Source organism: Halichoerus grypus, chromosome 4, assembly GCF_964656455.1.
Source record: "Halichoerus grypus chromosome 4, mHalGry1.hap1.1, whole genome shotgun sequence".
Lineage (NCBI taxonomy): Eukaryota > Metazoa > Chordata > Mammalia > Carnivora > Phocidae > Halichoerus > Halichoerus grypus.
Genome location: NC_135715.1, coordinates 89,046,531 through 89,059,394, shown reverse-complemented (window position 1 = coordinate 89,059,394; position 12,864 = coordinate 89,046,531). Strand labels below are relative to the sequence as shown.

The following is a 12,864-nucleotide window of genomic DNA, read 5'->3' as shown; positions in this document are numbered from 1 at the left end:
TCTATTTATTGTGTTATTAAATAATTACTATTCTTTGGTAATTTATCAGAGTTTGTCTATATCGGTACCGACATTTTTGGAGTTACAGGTTAACCATTTGTGTAATATTGTTATTTTTACCAATTATAATTAATGTCTTATTATCACTTTCAAAGTCAGAACCTAACAACCTTCATTTTGATTTGTTTTTCAGACTTTATAGAAAATGTAATTCTGCCTCCACTAAACATTGGAGACATGGTTATCACTGGGCTGGTTTTAGGAAATAGTCTGAAGATGAATCAGAATTCTTGAACAGAGTTTAATATTTTTGCTGCTAGAAATATTTCCTTTTCTGGATTTGGAAAATTCTTTAGAGATAATGGAAACCAAACTTTCTTCCTCTCCCCTCTCCTAATATAGTGAAACAGAAGTGCAAGCAGTAAAGTTACTTTTCCAAAGTCACATATAGAGTTAGGGTAGAGAAAGTATTAAAACTGGGGATCTCGGTTGCCTGTGCTTTTCCTTTTTAGCTTAATATACTGACAGCTGTGATCCTGCTTCTAAGTAGTACTAATTAATAATAGTTACTTTTAGTGTGGGCACTCATCACTATTGTCTAATAGATATGTGTTGGGTCATTTCTTTACTTCCTAGACCTTGGTTTCCTCCTTTATAAAAACTAGGAGGCTGAAGTAGGAGGGAAACCACATGATAGCTATGTCAAGTTATTTTTTAGCTCTGAGAATCTGTGAAGAGTAATGATGCTAATATGTGGGCAAGATTCTCAGATGACAAAAGCTTTTTGAGTCTTCCTATTTCCTTCTTTGCTTTATTTGTGAGTATGTTCAGAATGAAATTCAATGTCTAATTGCAGTAAATGTTTTAGTCTAGGTTATTAGTACAGAATGTCTGATAGATCTCAGATAGTGCCATGCAACTCTATATGTTTGGTTGCTATTCCATAGAAACAGCCCTGCTGCTGGGATTGCTGTATTTTTCTTTTTTTTCTGATAATAAAACTGAGCCCTAGAAAATTTCTCTCCTCTCTTCTCACCTTCCATTCTTACCTGTGGTAGGTAAAACGTGTCCTCCAAACCTAATGTGAAGGCCCTCATCTCTGCATATTATTTTATTGTAAACCTCTTAAAATAATTTTTTGGCAAATAGAGGAAGCATAGAGAATTAAAAAAAAAAGGAACTTCAGTTAAGTGCCTTGTATATATGGTGTGGATCATACAATCTTATCGTTGTTAATTAGGTGTATTTTACAGGTACCTTCTACATGGAGATCTGTGTACAGCAAACATTCAATGTGATACTTGTGTTTCTGAGACAGTTATCTACGCTAGTATTTGTCTTGTGGGGGAGTGTGTTCTCAGTAGCTAGAAGCCTGGGCTTTGCAGTCAGACACCCCGTGTTCCTATTCTTGCTTGGTCACTTGCACATGGGTAAGCTGCTCAGTCCTGCTCATTCACTTTTCCTTCATTTCTTTTTTATTTTAATTTAATTTTATTATGTTATGTTACTCACCATACATTACATCATTAGTTTTTGATGTAGCGTTCCATGATTCATTGTTTGCATGTAACACCAGTGCTCCATGCAATATGTGCCCTCCTTAATACCCATTACCAGGCTAACCCATCACCCCAACCCCTCCCCTCTAAAACCCTCAGTTTGTTTCTCAGAGTCCATAGTTTCTCATGGTTCATCTCCCCCTCTGATTCCCCCCACCTTCATTTCTAACTTCTTTCCAATTTAGGTTATGCCAGTTTAAAATGAGATGATGGACATTAAATGCTTAGCATAAAGGGCTCCACAAATTTAGTTCCTATGATTATTAACCCCCACACTAACTCTGGGAGGAACTCTATGAGAAAGAGAAATTTTCTGGTCATTTTTATTTGCATGAGTGGAGCACTCAGGTGGATTGATTGCCCCATGTTGAGCCAAGCATCACATCGCTTGGGTGATCCTCTTCCCCATCCCCCCACCCCCAGCTTTATTGAGTTATATAAGTATGATCCTCTTTTGACCATCCTTCTAATGTCTCCTTCTTTGGGTTATGTTTTCTGAACAGAGGACAAGATTTGGACATCAGTTCAGCACAATAACACAGAGCTGACCCGTGTGCAGGGTGCGGACCCTGAGAAGCCTTATACCATGGCCTTGGATTATGGTGGCAGCATGGAGCAGCTGGAAGCCATGATTGATGGTTCAGAGCACTGTGAGCAGGAGGTAGCCTACCATTGCAGAAGGTCCCGCCTGCTCAACACGCCAGGTAAGGCTCGCCCCCACTCCTCTGCATGAGTCGCACAGGGTAACCACAGATAGGTCTGGAAAACATGGAATGTCAAGGAGAGGGGTGTTTTCCCACAAGGGAGCTGCAGTGATGGTTGTTCACTGTGCAGTGGAAAGAAAGGAAGTCAGGAGAAGACTGGGGATGTACTCATCCTGGCTCTGATTCCCACATGTGACCTAAAGGAAGCCTCTCATGGTAGCCTCTCAAGATTCCATCCTCATCTTCAAAAAGAAAATTGTGACAATACACATCCTTCAGTAGTTGAGAGAATGAGAAGTTTCGTGAGATTAATAGCACTAGGAGAGAGCACTGAACTAGACATAGATGGTGTGGAGGTGGGAAGGGAGGTTTCTGGGAAAGGGAACATTTCCCAGAATATGAGAAAGCACGAAGGATCTTGGCATATTCACCAAAGAACAATGAGTTATGTCCAGGGCAAGAGATGCAGAGGGAAGTGGTATCAGGCAAAGGGGCCAGCAGGGCAGGCAGAGACAGCCTTGTGCGTTTTCAGTATTAATGTTGCCTGGAAAGTGCAGGCCCCAATGGAAATGATTCTTTTTAGAAATAAAGTTTGCTTTTAGGAAAAAAAAAAAAAAAAAGACAAACAAAAAAACTTCGATGACTGCTTACCACAACAGAAAAGGGTTTTTGCAGAATGTCCAGAGGGTTTTGTAAAAGTTCAAGGATGCCCTGGGAGTCCGTCATTTTTGTGAATATCTTCATCATTTGTATCATGGCATGTGCACACACACACACACACACAAACACGCACACACACAAGCTGAGAATCATAAGGGTGTGGAATATCCAAGAATGGTGTCACAATCTGTCGCCTCAAGAAATTTACAATCCCATGCTTGGAGGTTAGGAATTTTGAAAGGCTTGAGAAGATTAGACAGTGGAATGTCAACAAAGAAGTGATAGAAGCCTAACTAAATATAACACGCCGCCTCACTGATCTAGAATCTTTAGGAAAGACTTTGTTCCACATAAGTGAATTTTCCAGATAACTGTCACTTATCCCTTTAAGCACCAAAAATGTTTTCAAAGAATTTTTAACTATTTGAAATGAAAATCTTTCTCAAATGGATTACATGCTTCCCTGCCTTCTTAAACAGAGAGTTCTAAACATAAAATGTAACCTTTTCTTGATGACTCAGGATCATCATTATGAAAATCAATTATTATACTCTCCTTGGATTCAGCCATGCTCACAGGGCTGATTAGATCTGAGGCACTGGTTGCTGTCCCTCCTCTCGGCGTTCTTAGATGGTGCTGCTTGAGAGGCTCAGTGTGTATACTTGTTCGTATTTCTCTCTGTCTTGGCTGTCAAGCCTGCACCTGTCACCCTCGGCACTATTCAGAGTACCTGTGTCTGGAAAACTAACCTACTCTCTTTTCATTGTGTTGCTTCTAGTTTTCTAAGGATCGGGTTTGATGGAATTTTAGGAAAAATGGGATTCTGTTCATTCGGACCATGGATTTCCTTTAGTCTATGTATTATGTGATATCAATTTGGTAATACTATTGCCTTTGTACATGTTTTTCTTTCTTTCTTTTTTTTTAACTTAGCTGTGATGAATTCCCTGAGTATACTCAAGTGGGTGGGCATGGATTTGGGGCAGACCATACTAGAGTAACTTTGCCTCTTACTACTTATAGAAACTCGTGCAAGTTGCTAAATTTCCACTAGCAATTTCAGCACCTGAGCAATTTACACAAAAATCCTCAATTAATAAGGCTGATGTGAGGACTGCAGGAAAAATGTATTCTACACTCTTTTTAATGTGCCTAGTACTCATTAGGTGCTCAACAAACACTGGGGTCTTATTTCTTTCCTCCTCCACAGCTTCCATCCCAGCAGGAAGGTCCAAATTTGCACTGCAATGAGAAACAAGCTCAAAGGATTACTTTATTTCTATTTTAATGGTGTAAATAGAATAATTATAATAATTATAACTCCTGCATGCAGATAATCTCACCACCCAGAGACTCGACTGTTGGATTTAGTTGTGCATCACTCCAGATATTTTGTGTACATTCCCATTTTGTGCACATTCACAAAAACACAGTGAAAACATACTGTCTATATGTTAGGGTTGAGAATACTCATTAATCCCCTTTTCCCCCATGGTTTATGAATCAAATGAGGTAGATGAAGGAAGACAATGGGTATGTGCAGACTGTGTCTACATTTTTTTGGTGGGCTGGCTTGCAGAACATGGTGTAGACCAGGCACTGCTTGTGTGGGGGGTGGGACTACAGACAGATAGCGCCATAGAGATGTGGCCCCAACCTCACACCCCTCAGTGCAGGGACAAGCACTGACTCAGTTGGGCTAACCTCACAGAAACAGGGGTAGAGACAACAGTGCACACCATTGTAAGCACGTGAATTCCAGAGCCAGGGCCTAGCGTACTACATTTGTTGAACTGCTATAACAAAATAAGACAGATTGACAGGCTTATAAAAAGACAGAAATTTATGCTTCATGGTTCCAGAGGCTGGAAGCCCATGATCAGTGTGCCAGGATGGGTGGATTCTGGTGAAGGCCCTCTTCAGGTCACAGACAACTCACTTTTTGTTATATCCTCACATGCCAGAAAGAGAGTGAAAGACCTTCTTGGAGTCCCTTTCAGAAGGGCACTAATCCCATTCATGAGGGTTCCACCTTCATGATCTAATCACCTCCCAGAGGCCCACCTCCTAATATCATCATATTGAGGGTTAAGTTTGTGACATATAAAGTTTGGAGGGACTTTAACATTCAGTCATTAATAGGCACACACTTGAAAAGTTGTTTTCCTCATCTTTCTAATTATTTAGTCAACCCCTTTCCCATGGGGAAGACCACAGAAAGAAGGGGAGATGAGTAGAATCCATCTCCTCCTTACCTACCTGCTATATGGAAGAGGTGAGCAAGTCTCTCCCTTACCTGCTGAAGCCAGAGACCCCAGTGATACTGTTTTATTACCTTATTTGTCACACACACACACACACGGTATATATATCTTTCCATATTAGTAAATATGACTCTATATCATAATATTTACTAACAACAGAGTCTTCCATATATGGACATACCACAATGGATATATAAAATTAACACATCTATTTTGGACATTTAGTTCTCTCTCTCTCTCCCTTTTTCCAATACAGATGCTGCAAGAACATTTTTTGCACATAGATCTTTGAGAACAAAGCTGATTATATCCTTAGGATAAATTCCTTGAGGTGCCATTGCCAGGGCAAAGAGTGTACATATTTTTAAGGCTTTTGCCATATTGACTTCTGCAACATATCAAGTTTATACCAATTTATATTCCCAAGAATACTGTGGGATTGAGTAACCCACTTGTCATCAACATGTATCTTATTTTCCCTTTGGTAATCTGAAAAATGCAGAAGGGGGTCAAAGACAATTATAGTTTTGTTTAATTAAAACAATGTATAGTATGATTCCCTTAGATTATTGGAGGGAGATACTACTGGTAGCCAGGATTAGTAGAAGCTATAAAGTGTTATAAATTGAGGTGACTGTGGACTTAAATCAATAAGGAGAGAACGTGGAGGATGCTTTATTTGCTATAGATTCTCCTCTGTATTACACACAATAGATAATATAGAGAGGAAATAAAAGAAGGCAATATGAGACAAAAATAAATAACTGTTCAAATGGCCACCAATGACGAAGCATTTCTCGTGTTAGCAGCTATGTCTGGGGAGCCATATAAGCATTATCTGTAATCCAGGCAAGGGCTCTGCACAGTAAGGGTAGTTACCCCTGTCTGGTATTTCAGGAAACAGAACCTCAGAGATGGGAATGTGCTTGATTAATGCCACTCAGCTGGGAAGGGGAAAATCAGGTTCTTGGCCCGGGCTTCACCTGTGGTCAAAGCAAGGCTGCTATTTCTGATACACCCTGCAAATCTCAAAGAGCCAGAAGTTTCTATGATCTTCCTTATTTTGTAAGAAAAGGTAGATAAAGAGAGAGAAGAGGAGCCAGAGCTCCCTCTTCTAAGGCCCTGTGATTGTCTGGGCAGCTTGAATTACAGCAAATTCCTGGGTAGCTACAAAAAGTTTGCAACATCCTTGCTGAGGTGCAAGAGCTTCCAAGGCTCATGCACCCCTTCCCAGGTTGGCCCGGAGGACTCCCAAAACAGCATTCCCAGAGCCTCTTTCTGTCTGCTCTCAGCTCTGGCTTTGGTTTCATTCATCTAGGAGCAGCAGAGGGAGAAGGTAAAGGAAGACAGGAAGGCTAAGTTCAGGCCTGGTTGGTTCACCACTGTGTATTTTTCATTCAGTCAGTGACTGAACCATGACACTGTCATTTTCTGACAGTTTCCTCTGATATTCTTCCCAGGAGCTGCTGATAAGTGCCAGCCAATGGAATGTGTCATCTGTCTCTTTAACTGAGGGTTTATGCTAGAAACTCTCTGAAGGACCAGAATTCCAAGCCACAAGGGTCCCTGGGAAAGGTGTCTTTGCTACTTCCATGCATCTTTGTAGTTGTCTTCCCTATGCTTCTACTTATTACCCTGAGCTTTATGCAGGGCCTGCAGTCCTGTGCTACAGAGAAGTTTCCAGGAATCATCAGCCTGCCCGTGCTCAGGGCACTTTGTCACCAGGAATAAGGGCTGCCCTGGTTGAGCCCAAGCCTTTATCACTATCAGCATCTTCATAGGAATTTTGCCTGAGGCCGGGGGGGAGGCTACATCATGAATATGATGAACATAAGGAAGAAAAGTCAAAAAGCAAAAGAAGCCTGAAAATGACCAGGCACAGGGAATTCTACTTTATAAAGGGGTAGAAAAGCCTTCTGGGCTAGGAAGGGGGTACCATAGAGTCCTGGGTGAAGGGAGGGTGTGAGCAATGTGATATCTGGGACAGAAGATTCTAGGCAGAGGAATAGCAAGAGGGCCTGTGTGGCTAGTGGAGAGAGAAGAAGGAGTTAGGGTGATAGGAGAGTGAAGCTGGGGTGTCCAGAGACCAGATCATGACAAGCCTAGTGCTATGGATTTTATGCTATGTGTGCAGGGAAGTCACTGGAACACTGAAGCAAAAGATTACTCTTCCTCTTCCTATTTCAAATCCAAAAGCTAATGTCAGTTTATTTAAGTCAGGCTAAACTGGGTATCCATAATTTGCTAAATCCATAGACATTTTAGGTCACTCCCTGTGCCTGGTGAACTAGAAATAGCTATGAGCTCCCTGAGGACAGAAACCTTGTCTTACACAGCCCTGATCCCCACAGTCTAGCTCAGCACTGTCAACAAAAGCCTTAGAGGCCCCTCTGGTTACTTCTGATTCATGGCAGTACTTTTGTATTTATTCCCCCAATTATACTGAGTTGAGATTGCATTGGCCCTTCACCTACTATTTTATTATTTCCTACTTACCCCCACCACACTCACAAATCCTAGAGATCTCTGTTGGGGCTGGAACCTTTGTCCTGTGCAGCACACACCCTCCCTCCCTTCCTTCCATCCTCTGTCCTTCCTTCCCTTCCTGCAACACACACACACACACACACACACACACACACACACACACTAGATAGATGATAGATAGATAGGTAGATAGATAGATAGATAGCACTGATCCCAAAGTCCATCATGGTCCTTTAATTATGCCATGTTGTCACCCATACTACTTAAAACAAGAAGAAAAATCTCACAGTGGGAAGGAAAATAATAAGAAGAGGATTCAGGTACCCAAGAAAAGGTTCATTTTTTATTTTGATTTTCAATTGTTATATAACAAACCACCATAAAACTTAGTGGTTTAAAGTGATGGTAATATCCATCTTGCCCACCCATCTACAGTTTGGTCAGGTGCCAGTAGCACTTACCCATCTTTGCTCCAGCCTGGGTCACCAGAGGCTGGGTGGAGCTGGGTCTGTGGTCATCCAAGGGTTCCCTCACTCAGTTGGCGTGGCTTTTGGCTGGGTCCTCAGTTGGGCATGTGGTCTTTCCATGTGGCTGCTTGGTTTTCTCATAACACAGTAGCTGGGGCTCAGGGATAAACATCCCAAGAGAGGGAGAGGGGCAGGTGGGACCTATACTGCATTTTCTTACCTAGTGTTGAAAGTCATGCATTATTATTTCTGCCACTTTCTAATTATTAGAAGATGGTCAGTCAGGCTAGCCCACATTAAATGGGAAGCAAATTCCATTCCATCTTTTCGTGGGGTGAGTGTATGAACATGTTTTAAGACTACCATGTCTTCTTCAAAATTTTGCATGGATAGTCAACTAGTCTAAGGAAATAGAGCAAATGGAGGACAGAATCAGGAGTTAAACTCACGTCTCTCCAACTGAGGGCAGGAGCTTGCACTCTGATGTCCTGTTGGCCATTGATGAGTCAGTTCTAGCTTAGGCTAGAAACGTATCTGTCTCTCCATTTTTCCCTCTTAGGAACTTTTGTTACCCTTAAAGTAGTATGGCTAAAATGTATTTATAAGAGTTTGCCATAGGTCTTAAAAATATAAAGAGACTATCACATGAATCAAGTCAGTGCATTTTACTGTGCATGAAAGCCACCTTTCCTAATGTCCTAATAATTCACTCTTGGTGTTTTGCTAGGGACATAAAGTCAAAATTAGAGGTGGGTGGATTTTACAAAAAAGACATACACCTTAGTGGAGCTAGAGATGTGGGTGTGTATCTAAGGAAAATAAAAACTATCCCACATAAATTCAAGAGATGATATGTACCTGGTTGCAAATGAATTGCTTTCCAGACCATTAATTATTTCAGTAGTCACCGTGGTTTGCTCAAGAATCAACTTTTGGACCCCATATGAGATAGAGTTTTTATTTTTCTCACTGCTCTATGAAAGACTGTGTTTGCTTAATTTATCTTGAATGTACTTATAGGAAGAAGGGCAACTTTTACATCAACATGGATGGGACTGGAGGAGATTATGCTAAGTGAAATAAGTCAAGCAGAGAAAGTCAATTATCATATGGTTTCACTTATTTGTGGAACATAAAGAATAGCATGGAGAACATTAGGAGAAGGAAGGGAAAAATGAAGGGGGGGGGAATCGGAGGGAGAGATGAACCATGAAAGACTATGGACTCTGAGAAACAAACAGGGTTTTAGAGGGGAGGGGGGAGAGGGAATTGGTTAGCCCCGGTGATGGGTATTAAGAAGGGCACGTACTGCATGGAGCACTGGGTGTTATACGAAAACAATGGACTGTGGATCACATCAAAAACTAATGATGTATTGTATGGTGACTAACATAACATAATAAAATTAAAAAAAAAAAAAAAAAATCAGGCAAAGGATCCAGGGCCTGAAGTAAACACACAATTAAAAAAAAAAAAAAAAAAATTAAGAGAAAAAAAAAGGTTCTATTTTCTAATCTTACGTCATAGTATAGTGGCAGCAACATGAAAAGAGCATGAATTTTGGAATCACAGAAAATTGTATGAAATTTTACTTTTTCTACTTCTTAGCTCTGAGAATGTGAGCATGTTACATGAACTTTCTGAGCCTCACTTTCCTTATCTGTAAATGTAATAAGATAGATGCTGTGCCTTGCTTATAGTAGACATTCAAAATATTATGGTTATTTTAGTCAGTCAGGATTTTATCATACTTTCAAAAGAGCAAGGAGAATATTATTTCTCTTAGCTACCAGGAGAGGGTCTCAGAATCCAGCTGTATGTCTCGTGAAAAAGTTGAATTTGGGGATCTGCCTCTTGTTGGTTTATGGGCATACTTGCTTTTAAACTGCAGTTTGGGTATTTGCAAATGTGATATTTACCCACCTAATAGCACTATTGAAAGTGTTAAAGTTAAGTCTATGCCTACCACCCCCCACTGCCAACCACTCAACTCCACTCATCTTTCTATTTTTCTCATTTCAATAAATGACCCCATCTAGTTTCTCAAGGACAAAGTCTAGGGCTCATTCCCTCTTTATCATTCCGTTTCCTATCCAGCATATCAACAAATACTCAAACTCATCAGTCAGAGAAGACTTTGACCCCAGCCTCTTCCCTTATTTCCACTGCTACCACTTAAGTTCAGACCTCATCATCTCCAGACTGGACAAGTGCATCACATCCCTGATCCTCTCCTATCCCACCCTTATCCCACCTCCCTACAGTTTCTATCTCACACAGCAGACAATGTGATGATCTTTCCAAAATGAGATTATATAAATCTGACTTTAAACCCTTCCCAGTGCCCTTGAAACTCCTTACCGACTCCTTACCATGGCCTACAGAGCTCTCCTTTCCCCGGTTCCTGTTCTCCCACCTGCTTCGTAAACATAGCCCTATATCCTTTTATTCTGCTCCTCGCCAAACTAGCCCTCTACAGCTTAAACTGATACAATAGCTGCTCTCTCTATTCAAAACTTTCATTCCTCTTCCCATGCTTAGCTCTCAACTTAAATTTTATATACAACTGAAGTATAGACTCTTTATCACTTCATCCTATTTTAGTATTCTGTGTAGAGTTTATTACTACCTAATATTTTTTTTATTTGTTTGTTTACTGTATACCTCTGTCAGCAGAATGTTAGCTCCATGAGGGAGAGAGCTTTTTTGACTCATTCAGCATTTTATGCCCCAAAATGCCTAGAAGAGTAGCTGACACCTAGCAAATATTTAGTAAGTAGTTGCTGAATGAATACAAGATTCCACCTCAATTAATAGTATCACTAATGTCCATATTATGTCAGAAGACCCATGAAAAAACAAATGCATTTTGCTAAGCCTGCTGCAGAAACCCTTGCAAGCAGAGAGCAGTTTGTGAGTGGGAAGGGTGGGACTGAGAGGTGGGAGGCACTGTCCCACTTCTGGCTCCAACACAGACTCTCTGTGACCTTGAGCAACTTACTTACATTTTAATGGGCCTCAAGTTTCTCTTCTTTAATCCTAGTGGGTTATATTTGATTTTCTCCAAGTGTCCTTCCCACCATGACACTTTATGACTATACTAACCACTACAAAGTGAATTAAAATACACATTACAGTTTATCACTTTCTTGTTACCATAGGAACTAGAGGAGTTGGTAAAACAAACACTAAAAAAAAAAAAAAAGACTTTTCTGACTTTAAGACAATGAAATATGGTAATTTATTTATATAGTAGGTGACATTTTTAATACCTTCATGCACCCGATCCTCTCCTCAGAACCTATTTTCCATATGGTAATACTGATTTGTGCAGAGAAGATGTGAAACTTCCCCAAGGTCATAACAAGTCAAGAGTAGCAGAGATAACAGTTTCTTACCTTAGAGTATGCATGTATGTATTAGAGTATTCACTTTATAAACATTTCGGTGGTTGTGAGGTAGTATAGAAATGTTATGATACCAACTGCACTGATGAGTCCTGCCAGTCTACACAGAATTTGTGCATAATGGCATCTCATCTTGTTATGGAGAGTAGGGGCTGATGCTGGATTTCCATCCTGCCTGGGCCCTCACTATCAGCATGCCAAAGGGAAGGCAGCAGTGTGCCAATGAAGAGCCCAGGCTTGGTTTGCCTTGGCTCAAACACTTGGTCTATTGTGTGTCAGCCATGTGACCTCAGAATAGGTACTCAACATCTGCCAGCCTCAGTTTCCCAATCTCTAAGCCTGAAGAAAACAAAAAATAAATTAATTGTACCCACATCATTTCTAAAGATGAAAATGGTTGGAAACTTGCACTCTATAATTTAAGTTCCTAATTTACCTAAGTTCATTTCAAATGACAGAGGTGTCTTTCTATACCTAAATCCTATGGTCCTCTCACTTTTGCTGAGAGACAGGAATGCATTATGGCATTTTTATTCCTCCATGCTTTCCTGCGTGTGTGTGCACGCACATATTCCTATGTGTGCCTGTGTGTGTGCATGCATGCGTGTGTGCCCAAGTGCAAGCATGTGTGTGTGTAGGATTTGATGAAAAATACCAAGCAGTGTGCTGGGTGGTGTACACATGTCAAACCATCAAGTTAGTATTATACAGTGGAAACATTTTAGGCTCTAAAGCCATAGATAGATAGATAGATAGATAGATAGATAGATAGATAGATAGAAATAGATAGATGATTGATAGATGATAGATAGATAGATAGATAGATAGATAGATAGATAGATAGATAGAAATAGATGATTGATAGATGATAGATAGATAGATGATAGATAGATAGATAGATAGATCAATGATAGATGATAGATAGATAGATCAATGATAGATAGATAAAAATAAAAATACTGAACTCCCCCATTCTGCCACTTCCCAGTTGAGTAACCATTGTCAGGCCATATAACCAAAGTCTGAGCCACGTTTTCTCATCTACAAAATAGGTAATACATTAAACCCAGCTTGTAGATAATTTCCGGGTTTGTAATGCATATGTAAAGGGGTTGGCCATAGTGGCTACTACCATTTAAGGAGCCTGTGCCCTTGTCAGTAGAATTAGAGACAATATTTATAAGTCAGAAAAATGGAGAGTGCTCTGGAAAGGAAAAATCAATTCTACTTAAATGAATCTCAGAGATCTTCTGTGGAAAAGAATCACTTCTTTTTAGACACAGCATGGGTAGGAGTCACTGTGAAGGGGAAGGGCA

General features: G+C 40.4%; 1 protein-coding gene across 2 annotated transcripts in view; it reads left to right on the top strand.

Annotated features, from left to right (window-relative positions):
* Positions 1–12,864, top strand: part of CNTNAP5 (contactin associated protein family member 5) — a 791,720-nt gene that overhangs the window by 546,754 nt on the left and 232,102 nt on the right. For both annotated transcript variants that reach the window (XM_078070660.1, XM_078070661.1), the window contains exon 13: positions 2,063–2,263. In XM_078070660.1, coding sequence (XP_077926786.1) covers positions 2,063–2,263 — 201 coding nt within the window. The remainder of the gene's footprint in view (positions 1–2,062; positions 2,264–12,864) is intronic.